General features: G+C 38.2%; 2 protein-coding genes across 6 annotated transcripts in view; both read left to right on the top strand.

Moving 5' to 3' along the window:
• The window catches only part of RNF128 (ring finger protein 128), a 95,650-nt gene extending 91,483 nt beyond the window's left edge, over positions 1–4,167 (top strand). For both annotated transcript variants that reach the window (XM_057719302.1, XM_057719301.1), the window contains exon 7: positions 2,741–4,167. In XM_057719302.1, coding sequence (XP_057575285.1) covers positions 2,741–2,874 — 134 coding nt within the window. In that variant the 3' untranslated portion in view covers positions 2,875–4,167. The remainder of the gene's footprint in view (positions 1–2,740) is intronic.
• Positions 4,168–10,296: 6,129 nt separating this feature from the next.
• The window catches only part of TBC1D8B (TBC1 domain family member 8B), a 62,555-nt gene continuing 49,313 nt past the window's right edge, over positions 10,297–23,538 (top strand). For all 4 annotated transcript variants that reach the window (XM_057718815.1, XM_057718817.1, XM_057718816.1 and 1 more), the window contains exon 1: positions 10,297–10,578. In XM_057718815.1, coding sequence (XP_057574798.1) covers positions 10,449–10,578 — 130 coding nt within the window. In that variant the 5' untranslated portion in view covers positions 10,297–10,448. The remainder of the gene's footprint in view (positions 10,579–23,538) is intronic.

The raw sequence follows: 23,538 nt of genomic DNA, 5'->3' as shown, positions 1-23,538 counted from the left end.
GTTTTTTGTTTTTTTTTGGCTGTGCCACACAGCATGTGGGATCTTAGTTCCCCTGCATTGGAAGCACCGGAGTCTTAACCACTGGACTGCCAGGGAAGTCCCTTGATGACTTTTATTTCTTTTCCTTTCTAATTTCTCTGGCTGGAACTTCCAGTACTATGTTGAATAGGAGTGGTGAGAGTAGGTACCCTTGTCTTGTTCCTCTTGAGTATGATTTAACTGTGGATTTGTCATATATGTCCTTTATTTATTTGTTTATTGGCCGCACCACGTGGCATGTGGGATCTTAGTTCCCCGGCTAAGGATCAAACCCGTGCCCCTGCATTGGAAGCGTGGAGTCTTAACCACTGGACCACCAGGGAAGTCCCCATATATGTCCTTTATTATGTTTGGGAATGTTCCTTCTATACCCAATTTACAGAGAGGTCCACATTGCATTTAATTGTCCTGTCTTCTTAGTCTCCAATTTGTGACTGTTCCTTAGTCTTTTTCTTTCATGACTTTGACGCTTCTGAAGGCCACCAGTTAGTGATTTTGTAGAATGTCCCTCAATTTGGAATTGTCTGCTGATCCCCAATGATTAAATTCATTGTCCATTGCCTGTTTCTGGTAAGAATATCACAGAAATTATGTTGTGCCCTTCTCTGCCTCATATTATATAATGAGGGACATGATGCCCATGTCTTATTACCAGTGGTTTTAACTTTGCTTGGTTAAGGTGGTATCTGCGAAGCTTCTCCTTTTAAAGTTATTATTTTTCCCTTTATAATTATTAATTATTTTATAGACAGACACTTGGAGACTATGCACATATCCTCTTTCTCATCATACTTTTACCTACTATTTTATCAATCATTGATGTTTCTTGCTTACAGTCATTATTACTGAAGTGTGTGCCAAATGGTGATTTTCTATTTCCATCCTTCTTTCTACATTAATTAAGCTTCTGTTTTAAGGAAGAGCTATCCTTTCTCCACTTATTTATTCAATTATTCATTTATAATAATATGGACTCATAGATATTTCTTTTATTCCATAATATTATCCTCATGATTTATTCATGGTTAGGTTGTCCTAGATGTGGTCATTGGGAACTCCCTCAAGTTGGTTTGTTTTCTTTCAGCATGCCCCATCTTTTTTTTTTTTTTTTTTGAGCACTTCCTTACTTTCTGGCACCACACGATATTCTATGCCAGGAATTGGCAAACTTTTTCTGTAAAGGGCCATATAGTAAATATTTTAGGCTTTGAAGGCCATAGGTCTTTGTTGCTTTTCGGGGTTGAGGGTGTTGTTTTATCTTCCAACGTCTTAAAAATGTAAAAACCACTCTTAGCTATGGACTTGGCTTGCAAGCTGTAGTTTGCTGACCCCTTGGCTAGAATCTAGGTTAGTCTTGTACTCTCCTTGTCCTAGCCCTAGAATCAGTTATTTCTTCACGGGGTGGGGGCTTTTATTGGAGAACAGTACCTTGAAATCAAGCTCTGGGCACTGGGTATGCTCATTGCTATTGAAATGTCATTGCTATTAGCCCTTTCAAGGAATATGTATGTACTCACAGAAATAGACACACACATCTATGTTCACCCATCTATCTGAAGAACAGCTAGTTCATACTGATATTTCTGATTCCAGTCCAACACCACAGAGTTTATTCTAGCCTTCCTCTTTCCTTACTTGTAACTCCTTTCTCTGACATTGAGAAACCTGGCAGTTATTATCCATAATATATTTACTTATTTGTTCAATCCTAAAGTACACATAAGTTTCAACATTGCTAACACACCCCTGTGAAAAACAGTTTCACTAACCAGTGTAGTTCTTTGGTTTTAGCCTTATAGGATATAGTCAAAATATCATTTTCTTTTTTCTTTTTTAAAATATTTTATTTACTTACTTTTTATTATTTTTGGCTGTGTCGGGTCTTAGTTGCAGCACGTGTTGTGGCGCGTGGCTTCTCTCTAGTTGTGGTGGGCGGGTTTTCTTTCTCTAGTTGTGGCGCACGGGCTTCAGAGCTCGTGGGCTCTGTAGTTTACGGCTCGGGGCGGGGCGGGGGGGCTCTCTAGTTGAGGCACGCGGGCTTAGTTGCCCCACAGCATGTGGGATCTTAGTTCCCTGACCAGGGATTGAACCTGCTTCCCGTGCATTGAAAGGCAGATTCTTTACCACTGGACCACCAGAGAAGTTCCCAAAATATCATTTTCGAAAATTACTTAGGTTAGTTCTCTTCTTTCCCACTGTCTTCAGGATGATTATATATTTCATCTGTAATATAATTATATTCACTTGTTACTATTTGTATTCCATTCTGGGGACTCCCTCTACAGCTTCCTGGTTGATTTTTTTTAGTCTTTCTGTCTGTCTGTCTTATCTATCTATGCGTATGAAAAAGCATAGGTAATTTTTTAAAGTGCCCAGGTTGATTGAAACGTGAAGTCAGTTTTAAGAGCTATTACATCTAGAATAGAGAAGAAGCGGAAGATATAACTTTTGCTCTTAAGGATGCTATAATCTAGATAGAAGTAAGCACACGTGAATCAGTAAAATCGTAACTGTAAATTAATATAATGCCATATGTGCTCTATGTAAGGCAGCACAAATCATATTAAAGGAACAAGGAATGAGAGTAATAATCAGAGTATGATGGAATTAGATAAGAAAGGCTTCTTAGACATGTGTGTTGAATTTTGTCTTAAAGAAGAGAGGGGTGAAATCATCCTAAAATTGCCATTTCTTTTTAAAGATGAAAATCTACAGCTGGTAAACCATGAAGCAAGTTCCATGGCAGTGGATGTTATTCCTCACGTTGACAACCCAACCTTTGAAGAAGATGAAACTCCTGATCAAGAGACTGCTGTTCGAGAAATTAAATCATAAAATCTGTGTCAATAGAAAACTTGAACCTTTAGTAATAACAGAACTGCCAATCAGGGCCTAGTTTACTATTAATGAACTGGATAAACTTAATAAAATAAGAATGATATTGAAAGTGATGAGATGACTAATATTATGCTATACTTAAATGACTTAAAATATTTAACCTATTAACTTTTTCCACAAACTCATTATAATGTTTTTCATAGGCAAGTTTCCTCTCAATAGTGGTAGCAACATTTTTAAACATTCAGAACTCTTGTCAAGTAGTCATGTTTTCCATTTATAACAATTTTCTTATAAAAACATGTTGCTTTTAAAATGTGGAGTAGCTGTAATCACTTTATTTTATGATAGTATCTTAATTAAAAATAATACAACTTTAGCTTGGGCTATATGTGTCAGGGTTTTTCTCCAGGTGCTTATATTAATCTGGAATTGTAATGTAAAAAACAATGCAAACTTAGGCTAGTACTTCATGAAATGTCTATTTAAGCTACATTAAGTTGATAGAACAAGATTAAAGCAAAATATTCATTTTAACTATTTCTTGTTTTTAAAACTAGGCTAAATGTACTTCATATGCGTGTCAAGCATAGTTTATCAGAGAATATGGACTGGACTGGATTGATTGGTATATTAGTGACACCAGTTTGACAAAAGACTATACACAAAAACTTTACAGAAATACTGTATAACTATTTCTCAAACTTTACTTACGGGACTTTCAAAAGCAGAGTATATAAATCATCATACTGTTTGAAAATGATTATGAATAAGTCACACAAAAATTGGTAATTGATCTTTGTGTATGAATTTGCCTACAGAAATTAGTCTGTAGAAAATGTTTTCCAAACAATGTTGACTTTGAAAATTGAGTTTACATTTTACCTAAATGGGCTAAAATAACATTAGGTAAACTAAAATTCTGTCCATGTAGCTATAAATTTCGTGAATACATTTTCTTGGTGTTTGAAAAAGAATTGGGGGGGGTAGAATTCCAGGTGCCTTAATATAAAGTTTGAAGCTTCATCCACCAAAGTTAAATAGAGCTATTATAAAAATGCACTTTACTTCTATTCTCTGTGGCTTATCTTTGGCTTTCGAGTTTTGTTTCCAGTACAAATTTCAGCAGAATTTAGGCAAAAGCAGAATAGACATGTATTTTTGTTGGCTAAATGTAGAATGGATGAAACCATTGCATTCTTGTACACTGATTTGAAATTGCTGTAAATATGTCCCGATTTGTATTGATTCTCTTTAAATATAAAATGTAAATAAAATATTCCAATAAAATTTTCTGTCTGGTGTTTAGTTATCATATACTAACTTTTAATATATTCTTGGATTTAGGAGGAAAATGGTTTAATGTAAATGGTCATTGATATATTTGATTAATAAAAACTACATATTTCATTACATAAAGAGGAACTGCTGCCGTTATAATATAACTGAACCTACCATGAATTATCTTTAAATGTCAGCAAGGTAAATAATGAGGTTGACCACTGATAATATAAGGTTAGAAAAAGACCATGATGCCAGTCCATCTTTATACTATTCAAGACATAAGGCCATTTTATTGTTTTAAAGTTACCTTTTCCTTCAGCCTTCTCTTTGGCAGTCTCATTCTTGGGATGCTGTTAATGAGTTAAATGCGTCTCTTTATTTTGCCAACACGTTAAGAATAAACAGTTGCTTGGAACTCTTCAGAACCATGATTATCAAACCAGGGTATATGTATGTCTCACACGGCAATATGCCAAATGTATGTGTGTGTGATGCCACACAATAAAGTTGGCCTATATTCTTAGAAAGTTAATCATTTCAAGCTTTGTGGGGGTTCTGGGGAGGCATTTATAATTTTTTTAATTTTTAATAGCTATATTGACATATAACTTATATACCAAAAATTCACCCATTGTAAATGTATGGTTCCAAGATGCCTAGCAAATGTAGAGTTGTGCAATTATCATCACAATCAAATTTAGAACATTTCATCACCCCAGAAAGTCCCCTCATATCCATTTGCACTCAGTTTCTGCTCCCATTCCTAGCCCCAGGCAACCACCAATCAGCTTTCTGTCTCTATAGATTTGCCTATTCTGGACATTACGTTTAAATGGAATCATACAATATATGGTCTTTTGTGACTGACTTCTTCCACTTGGCATAATATTTTCAAGGTTGGTGTATGTGAAAGCATGCAACAGTTCTTCATTCTTTTTCACTGCTGAATAATGTTCCACTGTGTGGGTATTCCATATTTGGTAATCCATTCATCAGTTAATGAACACTCAGATCATTATTACTTTTTGGGCCTTATGGATAATGCTGCTGTGAAAATTCATGTACAAGTCTTTGTGTAGATGTATGCTTTCGACTCTCGGGTATATGCAAAGGAGAGGAATTCCATGTCACTTGTGAATTTTCTTCCTGGTATTCTCTTTTGATAATAAAAGAGTTTGAGCAACAGACTTTATTACTTTCACATGGTCAAAATATAAGCTGATTCCTTTAACAGTGGCAGTAGATATATTTGTATGTACAGGTAGTCTCCAGCTTAAGAAGGAGGGGTTTTCTGAGAGTTCATTTGTAGGTTTAGTAGAAGTCAGGTTGTATTATCTTCTAAGTAAGAATACACATGGTTCCCAGGTAAATCAGTAAAAATACACTTAAAAATACAATTGGAATGCTAGGAACAATTCTTCTCCCTCCTCCATCTGGTTTTGGTTCATTCACTAAATATTTTAGTTATGTTCTATAATATCGGAATCAATTTTATCACCTTAGGTTATAAAGTTTTTGAGTTATTTACCTTACTCATTGTATCTTCTGTTTGGGGTGGATTTTAAAAATATCTTTAAATGTATTAAACAATATAAAATGTAGATTTATATACCACTTAATGTAATGAACTTAAAAGAAGTTCAATATTATGGTGGGCACTTTGACCTCCAGAGGAAAATGTTTATCTTCTACCTTAGGGGCAATTCAGTGAAAAGTTTGAAAACCACTACTGACTAATTCTTAACTTTTTTTCTTCCAGAAACATACAGTCTCATGAATGTGAGATACTTGTGGACATACCTAGATTTTTGATGGTTAGAGAGTAGTAGTATATATTAGCAGAGTTTAGCATGGATAGTTAGTGGCAATTTCTCCTCCAACTAACATCCCAGTTCTGAACCACTGCCTTAGAAAATTTTAATGGGCATGTCCTGATATAAACTTTAAAAAAAAGCAATTTAGTCATCTAAAATGCATTAATAGAGCTTATTTTTTAAAAGATGTCTATTAGCTCTTAATGGAAACATGATTAATCACCCCTAATTTGTTGTAAAGTTTGATTTTCAAATATCTAATTTGCTTTCAATTAGTGCCTCTAAAACTTTAATGTGCCTACAAATTACCTGCAGGTCTTGTTAAAATGCACACTCTGATTCTAAGGTCTGAAATGGGTTCTGAGATTATGAATTTCTAGCAAGCTCCTGGGTGATGCAGATGTTGCTGGTCCAGGGTCTGTATTTTGAGTCCTAAAGCTTTAGATGGCTGGCCTCTAGCAGTGCTCCACCTGTTTTGAATCTTACTGCTTCTAAACCTGCTGCAGACTGTAAAATATCAACTAAGCTTGTGAAATTTGTTTCAAATAAGAATCCAGTGGACTCTTGAGTGACAGCCGCAGCCTTTCCATGGCACAGGGTCTGGAATTGCTGTTTGGGGTTTCCTAGTACCTTTTCACAAAGGTATTTGAGACTATGATTTAGAAGGCTGAGTCAGATGAAAGACTGACCTCTGGATAAATGAGGCATTATTCATCTCTGCGTGGTATAACATTGTGTCCATAAATACATGGCTTGGATAAATCAGAAAACAAGCATGGAAGTAGACAGATGATTTGGGAAGCTGTTATTATAGTGCAGCAGGAAAGTGATGCAAGGCTTATCGGAAGTGATAATAGGAGGATGGGATGGACTTTTTTTTTTCTATTCTATTATTTTTTGGGGGGTACACCAAGTTCAATCATCTGTTTTTATACACATATCCCCGGATTCCCTCCCTTCCTTGACTCCCCCCCCCCTCGAGTCCCCCTGGGATGGACTTTTGAAAAAAAAAGTAGAGGGGTGTGTATGTGTGTGACAGTGGAGGTGGTGAGAGTAAGAAGTTTGACTATTCCAAGGTTCCTTACATGCACCCCAATGTTCACAGCAGCACTATTTTTCCCCCCACACTCTTGTCTTTCTAAGGCAAGAAGCCTCTGCCCAGCCATCTCTGGCTTTTTATTTTTATTTTATTTTTTAAAAAAATTATTTATTTATATTTTATTGGCTGCATTGGTTCTTTGCTGCTGTGCACAGGTTTTCTCTAGTTGTGGAAAGTGGGGACTACTCTTCATTGCAGTGCATGGGCTTCTTATTGCAGTGGCTTCTCATTGTGGAGCATGGGCTCTAGGTGCATGGGCTTCAATAGTTGTGGAGCATGGGCATAGAGCACAGGCTTAGTTGCTGTGTGGCATGTGGGATCTTCCTGGACCAGGGCTCAAACCTGTGTCCCCTGCGTTGGTAGGCAGATTCTTAACCACTACACCACCAGGGAAGCCCCAGAGCAGCGCTATTTACAATAGCCAAGATATGAAAGCGACATGTGTCCATTAACAGATGAATGGATAAAGATGTGGTATGTATATACAATGGAATATTACTCAGCCATAAAAAAGAATGAAATAATGCCATTTGCAGAAATATGGATGGACCTAGGGAATATCATACTAAGTGAGGTCAGACAAACAGACAAATATTATATGATATCACTTATATGTGGAATCTAAAAAATAATACAGATGAATCTATTAAAACAGAAACAAATTCACAGACACAGAAAAAACTTTTCCCACAGAGGAAAGGTGGGGAGGATAAATTAGAAGTATGGGATTAACAGATACACATTACTATATATAAAATAGATAAGCAACAAGTGTGTACTGTATAACACAGGGAACAATGTTCAATATCTTATAATAACCTATAATGGAAAATAATCTAAATATATATACACACATTATATATAACTGAATCACTTTGCTGTACACCTGAAACTAACACACTATTGTAAATTAACTATACTTCATTTTTTTAATGTTATAAAAAGGGAAAAAAAGACTATTCCAAGGTTCTTAGCTTGAGCATTTTGGAAAACAGTGGTGCTCTGAACAATGAGAACCTGGTAGAAGAAACAACTTTGGGCAGGGAGGATATTAGAGAAATAAATTTGGCTTTGGACATGTTGTCTTTGAGGTATCTATAAACGATATGTCATGATTTGTAGTCAGACAAATCCAGGTTCAAGTCCCAGCTCTGCCACTTATTTAGTTATGTGATCTCAGGCAAGTTACTTAACTTCTCTGAGCCTCCTGTTCATCTGCAAATTAAGGATGTAAAAATGTACAAGCTTAGTAATGAGGATTAAATGCCTATCTGTATATACAATCACAGGTAGATATAGATATACATAGATATTACCAGCTCAGTACTAGCAGCGATATCCATGGCAGTTTGTAATTGCTGTCCTTCTTCCCGAAAAACAATGTACATTAACATACACAATTGAATAGAGTGACATGCTCTGGTTTTTTAAGGCACTTTCAGAAAAATACTTTTTTTTTTGCAAAGGCTTGAAATATAGTGCATGATCAAGCCAAAAGTTTATATCACAGGAGTAATTTTAAAGTGTTTTAATTACATAATCAATGAAATGTTTGTTTACTACAGCAGAAGCTCGCTAAATGCCCTGTTCTAAGCCAAAAGTGGGTCTGATTCTACAACAGGGAGCAGGCGGGTGTATCTCAATGGAGTTAGGCAGTAAAGAGACAGAGGAACCATCCAGTTCTGCACAACCCTTGCCAGAACTCTTAAAGTTTAAGGGTATTGGAAAAGAATGTGGTTTGATGAGGAAGGAAACAAAATGGGGAAGGAAAGGTATCAATAAAAAGAAAAGGATATCTCACATCTCTCTACATTTGCCACATTTACCGATCTTTCACCAGGAAAATAAGAAATTATCTTCTGTAATACACATTCAAATTATATGGCTTTTCCCAAGGATACATTGGAGTTTGGGCTCTGGGAAGACTGCCTCTTCCCACCCTCTCTAGAAAGCTGCCTTGGGACTAATGACTGCATTTTAGAAGAGAATCCCAAACGGACCTTTTTTCTCACCTCCAAGAAAAATCCCTGCTTGTAGCATAAGCCTGCCTTCTTTGAGCTGGCCCACATTTTAGGAGGGTTACGCCACAGACGCTCCTACAAGGCAGAGTTCTTTGGCTCCACGACTTGGCATCCGGGTCTGCCCCACCCCATTTTTTAAAAAGCCAGATCCTTGAGGCTTCATTCTCAAAATAGCTCGCCAAGAGCCCCTTGGTTTTTGTACGCTGCCTCCCAGCTCCTTCCTTCCTATAAACCTGTTTTCGCCTTTAGTGCACTCTTTAATTCTGGTGGGCTTAATTATCTCAGTAAATAAAAACGTCCCTCAAATAATTTCTCACAATGATGTCTCAAACCATTCACCTTAGTGTTTAAGCAGCTGCGTATCATTGCCAAGGTACAAAGGGTGCAGGCTGCCCTGAAATGGAATTTTTTTTCTTGAAGAGTTTAGGGAAGAGAAAAAAAATCGCTCTTAAATTGTTTATATCCAGTAAAGCAAAGTTGGACGACGTTTTCTGTGGCTGATTAAAACAGTTAAATAGAACAAATTTGGGAAGGGGAGCGTGCACGGCGTGAAAAACACCGTGTGACTTCCGGAGATTTTCATTCTTGTTGTACAGGCAGAAAGAGCTTAATCTAAGGAGGATTTTCAATCAGGTAAGGAATCATATCAGACTCCACTTACTGTGTGACCTTGGATAAGTTACCGAAGCCGGCTGCGCATTTATTTATTTATGTGCAAAGTGGAGAATGAGAGATACTTTGTGAGACTTCTGTAAGGATTATGAGACATTGTGTGAAATCGCTTTAGTACATAAGAGCTCATTAAATGATAGTTGCGGCTACTGGCTCCTTCCCAGAATGGCCGTTCGTTATTCCCAAATTCCGGAAACTGTTTTCTGTAGTTTAACATCCTCGGCTGTAAAAGGATGAGAAGAAGCAACACTTCTACACCCGGGGCTCACTTATTTGCCCCCAAAACCGCTTTAAACTTTCGGTAGGCAAAATCCACTTAACCGGTGGCGGGACCCGCTTTGAAAGCACCCCTACCCACTTCTCACCCCAGTGGCTTGTGGGAAGTGTAGTCTCGTGCTCCAGGTGTTTGAGTACAGAAAAGAGGGGAAGAAACTACAACTCCCAGAAGGGAAAGGAACGGGACTGTTTCCCAGTCGGGCGGTAGCGCTGTGGGAGGGAATTGGCAATCTCGCTGCCTACGTGGGAGAGAAGGGAGGGTTGGGGGAAGTGTGGAAAAGCAGAACCTGAGCTGCCGCCGCCTGAGGCTGATTTGGTGGGAGAAGTAGAGGAGGAAACTGGTGGAGGGGTGAGGTGAGGAGGGCATCTGGGTCGCTGCTCCCGGGCTGCATAAAGTTCTTCGCGATGTGGCTGAAGCCGGAGGAAGTGCTCCTGAAAAATGCGCTGAAGCTGTGGCTGATGGAAAGGTCCAATGACTACTTCGTGCTGCAGCGGCGTCGGGGCTACCAGGAGGAAGGCGGCGGGGGGCTCACAGGTAAGCCGCAGCCATCCCCCCCACTCCCCCGCCTCGGGGCCGTGTTCGTTGGTACTTAAGAGATGGGGAGGGACACAGGTACTCGTCGCCGCCCGCCGCCAGCTCCTAAACCCTGGGCTGGGGGAACTGGGGTTTTTCTCCCGCCACCACCTTTCCGTCGCCCTCACTGAGTCCTGAGAACGCCTCCCTGGACCAGCGGTCGCTCTTTGCGCGGAACGGGGAAAGGGAGGAGGGGTTCCTTCTGAAGCCAAGGAAGAATCTGAGATAAAGGAGGGGTTCTTTCTGAAGCGACCTGCCCTGTCGCTTCCCATGGGGGAGGGGGCTGGTGACGAGCGTTAGACGTGGGCAGGTCGCATTTAGGCTGGTGACCGGGCCGGTTCGCAGTTGTGCACTTAACTTTTTTCACAACCCTCCCTTGCCCCCAACCCCCACTGATAACCACCACCCGGGGGTGGAGGGGTGTAATTGTGTGGGAGGAGGGATGGCGAGGAGAAAGGGAGGAGCTCCAATCATGTCTCGAGGGATCGCATTAAATGAGAGGTTAGGGAGTCCGGTGGAGGGTCGGAGTGCAGGGGGAGGGCGAGGGGTAGGTCTCAGAATTACTGATCCCTCCCGTTTTAGCATCTTTCACTTTGTCTCCAAGTTTTCAATCCTTGGGTTCCCCTCTCAAAGTAACCGTCGTCATTCATTCCTGTCTTGAGTGCTTGGCGCTGCCCTTTCTTTCAAAGCCAAGGTTGTAAGCAAACCAATTAAACGAACGGAAGTTTCTCTTCCCGCCTAATCCATCCTGCCTTCACTTCTTTGATTTACAAATCAAGAACTCTCGCTGAGTCTAGTGTTTAAAGCCTCCAAGGAATTTTGTTTTGCGACCTGCCGTCTTGCGCAGGGGCCTGCAAACTTTTGGTCATTGGGGTCGGGGGTGGGGACCAGAGCTCTTTTTCATAACAACTTCTGGTTTGGTATTGTGGCCTTGCAGTGATGGACCAGACTTAATTCAGCAGCGAGATGGAACGGGAAGAGGGGAGAGTCCCAAAACCTGCATGTTAGTCCCATCCTAATCTCCTGTCGAATGATATTCGACAAATTCATTCATTTATTTAACCTTAAGCGACTACTATGTGTCACATGGAATTCTAGGGTACAAAGATCATTAACATTAAGTTCCCTGCCTTCGAAGTGCTCATAATCTGGATAAGTGGCAGAGGGTCGGGTTTGGGGGAAGTAACCAGCAAACCAGGCAAATGATAATTATAACCCGTTAACTGCTAAACCAGGCAAATTGTAATTAGAACCAAATAACAGAAGGGTTGGGTAAAGATTCGTGGAGGAGATGACATTACTTATTCTCTTCTGTTAAATGGTGTCTACGCCACAGCTGAGAGGATAAAATGAAAGATAATAGGTGCCAAATCAATGTGTTTTGTTAAGATGGTAATGAACATGTGCTGTTATTTCCTTTTTTTCAAGACCGGGGCAGTGTGGAGAGAATTATGAGGTTCTGTGGGACATTTAAAAAATATATTACATGACCTGTTCATCCCATCCAGCTTCTAAAAAGGCCCTCTTGAAAATATGGCAACAAAAATTGCCTGATTAAACTTCACATTTTGTCGTTTTCTCATTTTCAAAAATTACAAGTGTTATTTTGCAGAGGAGTCTTTCCATTTATTAGATGTATATGTTTTCCAGATTAAAATTTGAGAATCAATGTTCATAATTACTCCGTGACGTAATTTACCCACTTGAGTCCATTGAGAACAGATCAGCATATATTTCAAATACATTTTCCAGCCCAGTGTAACAGCATCATATTTTGGTTGCCCATAATTTTACTTGACCAGAATTTTTCTGGTGCTCCTGCCCACATTTAGGAAAGAAGTGTATTTCACTTTGTTACGATTACTGTGTTCCTGAAAAGTAACAGGTAAATCAGATTTTTGAGAATCAAATCACTGTTAGGTAGTAGTAAATGTTTTTTTACTTGTTGCACATTTTCTTTATATAATCACTCCTTGTTTTCTGGGTTTGGTTTTTCACTTGATATACTTTTTTTCCCCTTTTTCTTCTTCTTCTTTTTTTTTTTTTTTTTTGCCACGTGGCTTGTGGGATCTTAGTTCTCCAACCAGGGATTGAACTCGGACCCTGAGCAGTGAGAGCACGGGAGCCATAACCACTGGACTGCCGGGGAATTCCCTTGACATGCTTTCTTACAGCATGGATCAGTTACACCAGTTTATTATCTCTATCCTACCCACTCCCATTTAATCCAGCCCTGTTTCTCTAGAATAAGAGAAGGTTTCTCTGAAGAAATAAACCAAGATTTCTGCCACACATGTATGTTGAGAACAGCCATAGCCCCTTTTCTGTGGTCAGTTCGTATCTCAGCATGTTTGCTTTATCTGTGGCATTTTTAAGATGCTTGAAATTAGCACATGAGAGCTACCACTATATTTCATGTAAATTAAACAAAATGGATCAGAATGGAGCAATGAGGTGTTTTAAGGTTTGTTTGGTTCTTTTTGGTCCAGAGCAAAAGTGTGTGATTTTCATGGCTGCTCGATTACTGTATTCTTACTTAAAATTGTGAAGCCAAGAGCTTTGCTGTGCTTTACCACAAATCCACATTTGGATTAGCTCTCACAGAGGTTTGACCGTGTGCCAGCATAAGCTTGCCTTTGTCCATTTTGTTTGCTAAAATCCAGTGTTATGTGCTCCCCCTTTAAGAGATTTGTTTATATGTTTTGGTTTTTTTTTAATAAATTTATTTATTTATTTATTTATTTATTTATTTGCTGCATTGGGTCTTCATTGCTGCACGGGGGCTTTCTCTATTTGTGGCAAATGGGGGCTACTCTTTGTGGCCATACACAGGCTTCTCAGTGCGTTGGCTTCTCTTGTTGCGGAGCACAGGCTCTAGGCGTGCAGGCTTCAGTAGTTGTGGCATGTGGGCTCAATAGTTGTGGCTCTCGGGCTCTAGAGCACAGGCTCAGTAGTTGTGATGCACAGGCTTAGTTACTCTGTGGCATGTGAGATCTTCCTGGACCAGGGCTCAAACCCGTGTCCCCTGCACTGGCAGGTGGATTTTTTTTTTAATTAGTTAATTTATTTATTGGCTGCGTTGGGTCTTAGATGTTGCACATGGGCTTTCTTTAGTTGCAGCGAGCAGGAGCTACTCTTCATTGTGGTGCGCAGGCTCCTCGTTGTGGTGGCTTCCCTTGTTGCGGAGCACAGGCTCTAGGCGTGTGGGCTTCAGTAGTTGCAGCACACAGGCTTAATTGTTGTGGCTCACAGTCCCTAGAGCACAGGCTCAATAGTTGTGGTGCATGGGCTTAGTTGCTCCACAGCATGTGGAATCTTCCTGGAGCAGGGATCGAACCTGTGTCCCCTGCATTGGCAGGCGGATTCTTAACCACTGTGCCACCAGGGAAGTCCCTATACATTTTGTTTTAATGAAGAAAAGATAATGACCATCTAGAAAGGTTAATAGCTGTACTTTCTTTAAGATTTCATTTCTTGGCCATGTGATAATTGACAATAAGCACCAGCAATGTAATGACTTTAGCTGTGGATTTGGTGAAATTAGTTCACTCTTTCTTTTTTTTTGTAAATTCTGATAATGGACTTGGAGCAACAGAGGACCCTAGGATGATTTTAGCAGGAGACTAATTTGGAAGTTAGATTTCTGAAATCCTTTTCTAAATTTCTGAAACACTTCTGTCTGGATGTATGGTAGATTACTTAACATTTGCCTTATTTAATTGTATCTTATTTAATTGTCCTGGTTCATAGCAGGGTGGAATATCTTGTGAAATTTTTTGTTATACATAAGATTATTTTTCAGATAAAGTGATTTTCATTTAGAGAAGTAACTCACCCTTCTGGATTTTTGCAGTAACCTTGCATTATTCCTTGTTCCTCCTGGCTGATAAGAGTAATGACTTTTCTCTGGCACCTAAATTTAGCACCTAGCTTTATGTAATTAAAAATAATTTATGCATATTTGGCTTATTAAGCACAAATCAACAATTTGCTCTGCTTGGCAGATGGGAGCTACTACATGAGTGAAATGATGGGGCTACATTCTGTTAAGTACTCTAGTGTATGGGACTTAGGAAGGTCTGCCAATTTGCTTTAATTTAGATAATTTTTAAGAGTATTTTACTCTTGAATCTTCCATATCTGAGTAGTGAAAGCAGTGTCTTGTGTGTTGGATTGACAGTCTCCCTCAGTAGACCTTCTGTTTTGTGATGTAGAACAAGACTAAGAAATAAAACATGAAAATGGAAGATGTTTCCTTATCTCCTTTCATCGTGGCACCATGACTTTGAAATTAAACCATCTGTAAAATCTAGAACATGGTAATGTTTGAAATGAGCTTTCCATGTCAGAATGTTTTATGATATTTATATAAACTTAATAAACCACTATGTGAGTTATCATAATTAAACACATGCATAAAAAACCAGTAAGGTAGCCTTTTTAAAAAGTTCTTAATGACCATCCCTCAAAAATACAAGGCTTTTCTCTCCTTTTCCCCTACCCTCAACTCAAGGATCCAACTCTGAAAATGTTCTCAAGTTTTCCTTAGCAAAATATCCCTGCAGTCCGTGCTCACAGAAGAACAATCTGATAAAATTTTGGCCTCCCAGGTACCTCATTACTGGGACCAGGGTGCCCAAATGGTGGCCTTGACATTTCATTTTACATAGGGAAAGATCAACCCTCCCCCCCTGCCCCCCACACTGTAAATGAATAAATATCATGTTGGCTTATTAAAGAGAAAATCCCATGGGCAACGCCTAGGGAGGCAAATCACACTGTGTGCTCCCCTCCCTCATTCCCTCCCTGGAACCTGGATCCCTGTGAAATCAAGTAAATGATTGCCTTTAAAGATTTCTTAGAATGATAAAGGACAGCTTTGTAGGAGGTTTTGAGACATGAAGGATGGTCAGTGTCACCACTTTTTTTAGGTAGTAACAGAAGGATTATTGACTACATATCTATAAGCTTTGGGCCTTTCCTCAAATACCTGTTAATACACTGCTCTCCCTCCCGTTCCCCTCCCTTGCTTGCTTCCTCCCTTAAGCATAGGCTGGAAACCACCACTCCAGTTCACCTTAGGGTCATGAATTCTCAATCCTCAAGAGTTCCGTTAAAGTAACAATGATGCTAAAGTTAACAGTGATGCAGATTGTGTGCAAAGAGGTTGGTTTGGTTTAGTTTCTTTCTTTTTTTTTGGTTAAGATATTGGATATTTATAACGTAAGTAGGAAATTAATATTTGCTGTCAAGTAGATTTCATTCTAGTGGAAAAAAAACTAAAAAGTGATGACACTGAGCATCCTTCATTTTTCAAAACCTACAGAGCTATTCTTTATCATATCATTCAGAGAGATTTTTAAAGTAATTTTTTACTTGATTTCACCTGTATCAAAATTGCCCCAGGGAGGGAACTGAGCACAGTGTGATTTGCCCTCTCCAGGAGTTACCCTATGAGATTTTTCATCTAATAAGTCAACTACAAGCTAAAATCCACAAATGCATGAATACACCACCTAGTCTAGTGAGTCCACTTACGCCATTAACCCTGCTTCCTTTATCTTCCCTGATTCTTTAATAATTTTGTGTGTCTATTCAGTTGTAATTGTTGTATAAAGGCTTTGTTTTGTCACTTGTAAATTGGGAACAAAACTTACCTTCCCTATCTCATGGTATTGTTATGTTAGCCAAATGAGTTTGAAACCTATGAGCAACTGTATGAACATTTGACATTCATTTATTTATTAATGAAATTATGAGAGTTAAAAAATGTTTTAATTTATTTTGGCTGCGCTGGGTCTTCATTGTGGCATGCAGAATTTTTAGTTGCAGCACTCAGACTCTTACTTAGAGCATGCGGACTTCTTAGTTGCGGCTTGCATGCTGGATCTAGTTCCCTGACCAGGGATCGAACCTGGGCCCCCTGTATTGGGTGTACGGAGTCTTTCCCACTGGACAACCAGGGAAGTCCCTGAAAGTATGAGATGTTAAGTGTCCTTTTCTTTACCCGAAGATGAAATGAGGATCTATATTTGTACCATTTTCCCTAATAATTACTTTTCTCATGTTGTGTATAGAAATTAATTTGAGTAGTAACATTGAGTATATACAATATGCAGTGATATCATTGCAAAACCAAAATACTGATAGTTAATAATTTTGGTATGATAATGACTGCATCTGTTGTGTTTTTTTTTTTTCTTTTTTGGCCATGTGGCTTGTGGGATCTTAGTTCCCTGACCAGGGATTGAACACGCACCCTCGGCAGTGAAAGTGTGGAATCCTAACCACTGAACCACCAGGGAATTCCCGTATCTATGGTTTTTTGGTTTTGTTTTTTTAATTTTTATTATATTTAAAAATTTTTTTGGCTGCGTTTGGGTCTTTGTTGCTGTGCACAGGCTTTTCTCTAGTTGTGGTAAGCGGGGGCTACTCTTCATTGCTGTGGCTTCTCTTGTTGCGGAGCATGGGCTCTAGGCACACGTGCTTCAGTAGTTGTGGCTCGCGGGCTCTAGAGCACAGGCTCAATAGTTGTGGCATACGGGCTTAGTTGCTATGCAGCATGTGGGATATTCCTGGACCAGGGCTCGAACCCATGTCCCCTGCATTGGCAGGCAGATTCTTTTTTTTTGTTTTGTTTTGTTTTTTTTTTTGGCAGGCAGATTCTTAACCACTGAGCCACCAGGGAGGTGCCTGCATCTATGGTTTTTAATCAAAATAATATACAGCAATGAGAATAAAATAGCAGAACAGCATTTCTTTTTTTTTTTTTTTTTTTTTTTTGGGCACACGGGCTTAGTTGCTCCGCGGCATGTGGGATCTTCCTGGAGCTGGGATCAAACCCGTGACCTCTGCATTGGCAGGCGGATTCTTAACCACTGCGCCACCTAGGAAGCCCCAGCATTTCTTTTTGATCTACAATTTTTCAAAACCCAAAAGTCCTCAAACAGTGCTCTACAAGATATAAGCATCACTTGTCTTACTGCATGGTATTGAAGAGTACATATAACTTTAATTATCTTAGTTATATTTTTCAAAACATAATACCTGAAGAAGAAATAACAATTCAACAGGTGAAAGCCCATGCTTCTGATGGACAGTTGTGGAAGGAGTATGGATATAAAGTAAACTAAAAATTAATAAAATAAAGAGCACTATAATGTTTACCATGTTTCTATACAGCTATGACAAGGATTTTATATTACCTTTATGTTAAAAAATCTGCCCATTTTTCCACCTTTTGCTGCTGCTATATGAGCACAACAGGTAAGCGTAAACCTAAATGTGATGTTACAAGATACATTCATTCAACAGATAATTACCAAGTGCCTTTTAAAAATCAAGCACTGTTTTAGGTGCTAGAGATGACAGCAGTGAGCAGAACAAAATCCCTATTCTCATGGCGCTAACATTTTAGATGAGGGAGGCAAATAAATAATATATGGCTGGTGGCGGTAAGCGATATGAAGAAAAATAAAATAAGGTATAGTAGTAGAGAGGGGAGAGGATTGGTATTTTAGATAAATTTGGGCTAGGAATGCTTCTTTAAGGTGACCTATGAGCAGAGAGCAGAGGGACTAGAGTATATGAGCCAAGCAGATCTTTGGGAGCAGAGTGAACATACATAATTCTGTCTAGGAATTTCACTGTGAAGGGAAGCAGAGAACTGGGTGGTAGCTGGCTGCTGTCCTGGGTGTTGGGTATAGAGTGGTGAATAAAATGAAAATAGTTGCTACCCCTACAGACTTCATAATCTGGTGGGACAGACAAAGAATAAATAAGTAAGCAAGCAAATATGTAATTGTTGGGGTAGTCAATAATAATATCAGCCTAGTTTGAGTGGCTTATAAATAGTCATGCATGAAGAGTATTTGAGACTCCCAAAACAATTTTCCAGGGCCAGATCTGGTATAAAGTATGCTTATCTAATGTCCTGTTAAAGGATACCAAGACTTCCTAAAACCAGTGATTAATAACAATAGGTGGTATTCTGGTGGCAGAATTCCAGTGGGACATCTGTGGAGCATCTTGCCAAAAGCCAGTTTGGATTGGTTTTTAAAATTAAATCAGTCATCTCTCAGCACTAACAGTATCTGGGATGTGATTTGGTAGAGGGAACTGGGGAAGACATTTTAAGTGGGAGGAATAATATGGTAGTGCAAAAGCAAAAGATGGCAGTTGTTGGGGATACAGCAAGTACTCCAGGTTCATTTATTTGTGGATGAAAATATGAGACTCAAGATATAGTGCCCCTAGCAACCAGAAAGGTTGAAAAGCAAAGTCCTCATCTATAGAAGATGAAAACCAGGAAAACCAGAGATGGAAAATCGAAGAGACCTGAGAATTAAACCTTTGTGTTTTGTCTGCACTGCCCTTTCGGTTCCTGCCTAGATGGTCTTGTTTTTTTCTTTCTCACTCCAGTATAAAAAGTGAAGTTTTAAAACAAGAGGTAATCACATTTGTTGATTTTTATCGTTATATTAGTTGTCCTCTTGTTTTAAACCAACCAAGCTCATGGCCAGCTTTAGTTCTTCTATATAATGTTTTTAAAGTGCTGTACTATATATGAGTTTTCATTTGCTGCCACACTGGCTTTTTGCTTATTCAGATGTTTGTATTTTCTTTAATTTTCTGAGGGCTACTCATTTTGTACATTGATGCGTAAGTCTTGAAGTGTATTAAGGTGCTGTAAATAAAGATGGTAACAATTCTCATACTTCTCTTTGTTTTAATCTTTAGAAGTGTAGCTGGATTTGATTAATAATTCATATATTCTTTTTTCCCCCATGACATTGCGGTCTGCCATTTATGCCATCGGTTACTTACCTTTAAAATTTTTAAATCCTTTAATGAAACAAAGATTTCAGTTAGGGAAGGAAATGAGTGCTTATGTATATCTAGTTTTCAAGTAAATGTCTTAAAAAAATGCTGGGAAAGGGAAAACAGGACAAAAGAAGAATTATTTTTATGAACAGTTTGCCAGAGCTCTTAGTGTAAAGTTGGCAGCTTTCAAAATGTCAACTGTGGCTATTGGATTATTGTAAAATAAGCATTCACAGTCTTGTTTTAAGGACTTAGAACTGGCAGCAAAAGCAGTAGAAACAGGAAAACCTACAGCCTCTACTGAGAATACTACTCTCTCCTATTTGAATGTATTTGCTACTAAGTGTGTTGTCAGTTTACTGATTAGTTTGTTCATCAACTTTTAATGAACTTGAGATTATAAAAAATTCAGTAAAGGTGTACTTGTTTGACCTTGTAAACATGACAACTTAAGACAAGATACAGAATCCACTATAAAGTTCCAGCAGTCATTTCTATGGCCAAAAATTATAATCGAACATTATACTTAGAATGGGAATTAAATCTTGTTTGTATTAGGAAGTTCATTTTAATGACGTCTGTAGCTAGAACAGTGTTGCCTTACACAGTGTCCTCAATCTACTTTACAAGCAGAAAGAGCCACTTGTCAAATGAGAGTATACTAAACTAGTGCATTGTTAATGAGTACCATCTTCAAGCTTTGGCTGTTTCATAGTGGCCCTTCCTTCAACACTTAGCCCTTGGTCCTACTGGTTCATCATTGTCATTAACTTAATATAAAAAAGAAATGTTTATCAAATTTGCAGGTGTCTGAAAAATGAAAGGGACAGTTAATACCATAGACCAGTTTTCTCTACACTGGCTGTGTTTTAGATTCAACTGAGAACCTTTTAAAACAAACTAAATGACACTGGAGTATTTATGGGTAAAATGATATGATATCTGGGATTTACTTTAAAATACTCTAGGAGGGATTAATGATAGAAGACTGGCAAAATGTTGATAATTATTGAAGTTAGGTGATGGGCACATAGAAGTTTTAGTTTATTCTATTTTTGAAAATTTTTATAATACAAAGTTAAGGAAAAAATAGAATATCCAGGCCCTGTCCCAGATGAATTAAATTAGAATCTCAAGGCTTTAGTAGTTTTAAAAGTCAAGCTTGAGTAGTTTTTAAAACTCCTCCAAATGATTCAGATTTGCAGTTAGGCTTGAGAATCACTATCATAGAAGATAAAATCAGGATTCAGATAGATCTGGACAGGTGAGAATGCTCAGTTAAAATCAGTGAGATAAAATTTAACATGGGTAAACGTAAACTGCATTTAGGTTTTTTTAAAAAAAATCAGCTGTACAGGAGAGAGAATACCTAGGTTGGTGCTTATATTTGTGAAAATGATCAAAGTGGGTTAGTTGATCACAAGCTTAGTATGATGATAATATGACTAAAAAAGCTAGTATGACCTTTGCATTAATACAACCATGTAGCCCACAATATAAAAAACCTGCATTTGTTCAGATCTTAGGTGGTATTCAGGTTTCACTGACACATTTTATAAGAGACTTTGACAAATAGGTATGTTAAGGGAATGATAGAATAAATAATAAGAGGCCCAGACAATCTCCTACAACAAACTGGTGAAAGAACTAGGTATATTTTAAGCTAGGAGAGGAGAAGAATAAGCAAGGGGAGACAAGAAAACTATAATCATAATATTTGAAGACCCATCACATTGAACAGAGCATATTGTTGTGTAGTGCCCCAAAGTTGCAGCAAAGTATTGAATAGCATTTTATTTATCCTAAGAAAGACCTTCCTTTTTTTAAGTATATAAGAAATACTTTCATTTTTCTATCTGAAAGGTTAAAAAATGCTCATTATAAAAATTTCAGAAAATATGTATATGTGTAAAAAAGAAAATAATGATCACCCATCATCTTGCTGCCTGCAGATAACCACTGTAACCAGGATTGGCTACCTAATTTGTGTGGCCCAGTGCAAAATGAAAATGCAGGGCTCTTTGTTCAAACATTTAGAATTTTGAGATGGTAACAGCAGAGTATTAAAGCAAGCATGGGGCCCTTCTGAGCATGAGGCCTTACAGACAGGTCACAAGCTCTTAAAGCCAGCCCTGATTATAACATCTGGATATATACAGTTCACCCTTGAACAACACGGGGTTTGAACTGTGCAGGTCCACTTATATGTGTGTTTTTTTTTCCAATAAATACAACAGTACTATGATCTGCGGTTGTTTGAATCCAAGGATGTAGAACCATAGGGAGGGCACACTATGAAGTTACATGCAGATTTTTGACTGCATTAGGGTTAACACCCCTAACCCCTGTGTTGTTCAAGGGTTAACCATAAAATATTTTAGAAATAACTTTCTAATTAGTAGAAATTCCCACTAATGCAATAGGCTGCCTTGGGAGAACTCTGGAATTTAAAGGGAAAAGCTAGGTTTCTGTCAGGGATGCTATACAATAGGTGAATGTGTTGGCGGTTGGACTACATGACATGCTAGGATATTTTTCATCTCTGACATCAGTGGTGCTCTGTCTCTATCCAAAAATAATTGGTTCATGAACAATAATCATTACCTGTCAATTGCCTATTTTTAAAAACATAGAACCTTGCTTTTTTGTTATCTTGCTGTGTTATTAAAGTATTTCACATCAATTTATGGTGATGAGTTTCCTTAAGAAGTTTGTTGCTACTTATATGGCAGGATGCTGCCAAAACCACTTAGACCTTTCACAGGGTCTAGAACATTAATACTTTACTCAGTTATAGACATTCAAAGAATAATTTGAACTTCTTGATATTTTTAAATCTCTTGTTCTGTCATATAGCTGACAGACAGTATCTAGTCTCTTTCCAATTGAATATTGCTGTAGAACTTCCCATACGGTACGCTGATTTGTGACCTTGGATGTTAACACTGTTAGATGATAAACCTCTGTGTATATGGAAAAGCAACTCAAAGTTGTCTGCTTGTTTTCTTGTACTTTTAGAACCCAGACATTGGCACATATTAATTCCTAAATGACTTGCAGGGACTTGATGATGATTATAGCTTAATGTGCTGGAAGACTTTTCCAAGTGACTAGAAGTGTGTTCTAGCACTAGCTTCCAAATTATTTGTTGCATGAAGATAGTTACCTCTTTTGGTTGTTATTTACTACCACTCTTTTATCTATTTCAGTATTTTTACTTTCCTATCTTCAGACTGAGAACATCCTCCTTTTTTTCCATTTCCTAAATAATTTCAATTGCATTGCTCTGAAGAGGCTACCTGCATATGTTTAGCTAACTGCCTGATTTAAAGCACTTATAAAAACTGAATAATTTCCTTTCTACATAGTGTAAAGCACTTGTAATCTTGTAGACATTTCTGAAAATGACCTTTCGTGCCAGTGATTTTGACCACTTTGTCTGTCCCCAGTCTCAAACTTTCTGTCAAAGAACTAATTGTTATTTTGTTACTCAGGAATGATTATCTGTGGCCTCTCCTTTCCTTTCTGCCTCCTCACACATCTACACTCCCACTGTTAGCTTTCAGCTGAGCCAAACTTTTCTTTACCTCTTTGTTCTTTTTCCCATTCTTCTAATACTGCCTTTTCTAGTGTATATAAAGAAGGAAATAGAATTTGAGCTACTTTTATTTAAAATATGGTAAATGTGAAATAAATGATTTTCCTCGCAAATTTGAAAAAACTTTTCGGAAAGTTTTTTTAGAGCTTAAATTCTTAGAAGCCAAATCCAGCACCTTAAACAGTGCTATGTTTGATGAATGCTTTTATTTGAACTCCTTTATTTTGGCAATTTTGTCTAGTTATTACGTGTTTACTTATATATAAACAGACATTTATACACTTGATTCCATTTTTTCAACATGAAGATAGTTACCTCTTTTGGTTGTTATTTACTACCACTCTTTTATCTATTTCAGTATTTTTCCTTTCCCATCTTCAGACTGAGAACATCCTCCTTTTTTTCCATTTCCTAAATAATTTCAATTGCATTGCTCTGAAGAGGCTACCTGCATATGTTTAGCTCCCACTTTTATTTCTTTATCTTTCACCAACTTCCAC

Source organism: Hippopotamus amphibius, chromosome X, assembly GCF_030028045.1.
Source record: "Hippopotamus amphibius kiboko isolate mHipAmp2 chromosome X, mHipAmp2.hap2, whole genome shotgun sequence".
NCBI lineage: Eukaryota > Metazoa > Chordata > Mammalia > Artiodactyla > Hippopotamidae > Hippopotamus > Hippopotamus amphibius.
Note: the sequence above shows the minus strand (reverse complement) of the source record. Positions and strands in the feature narration are given on the sequence as shown.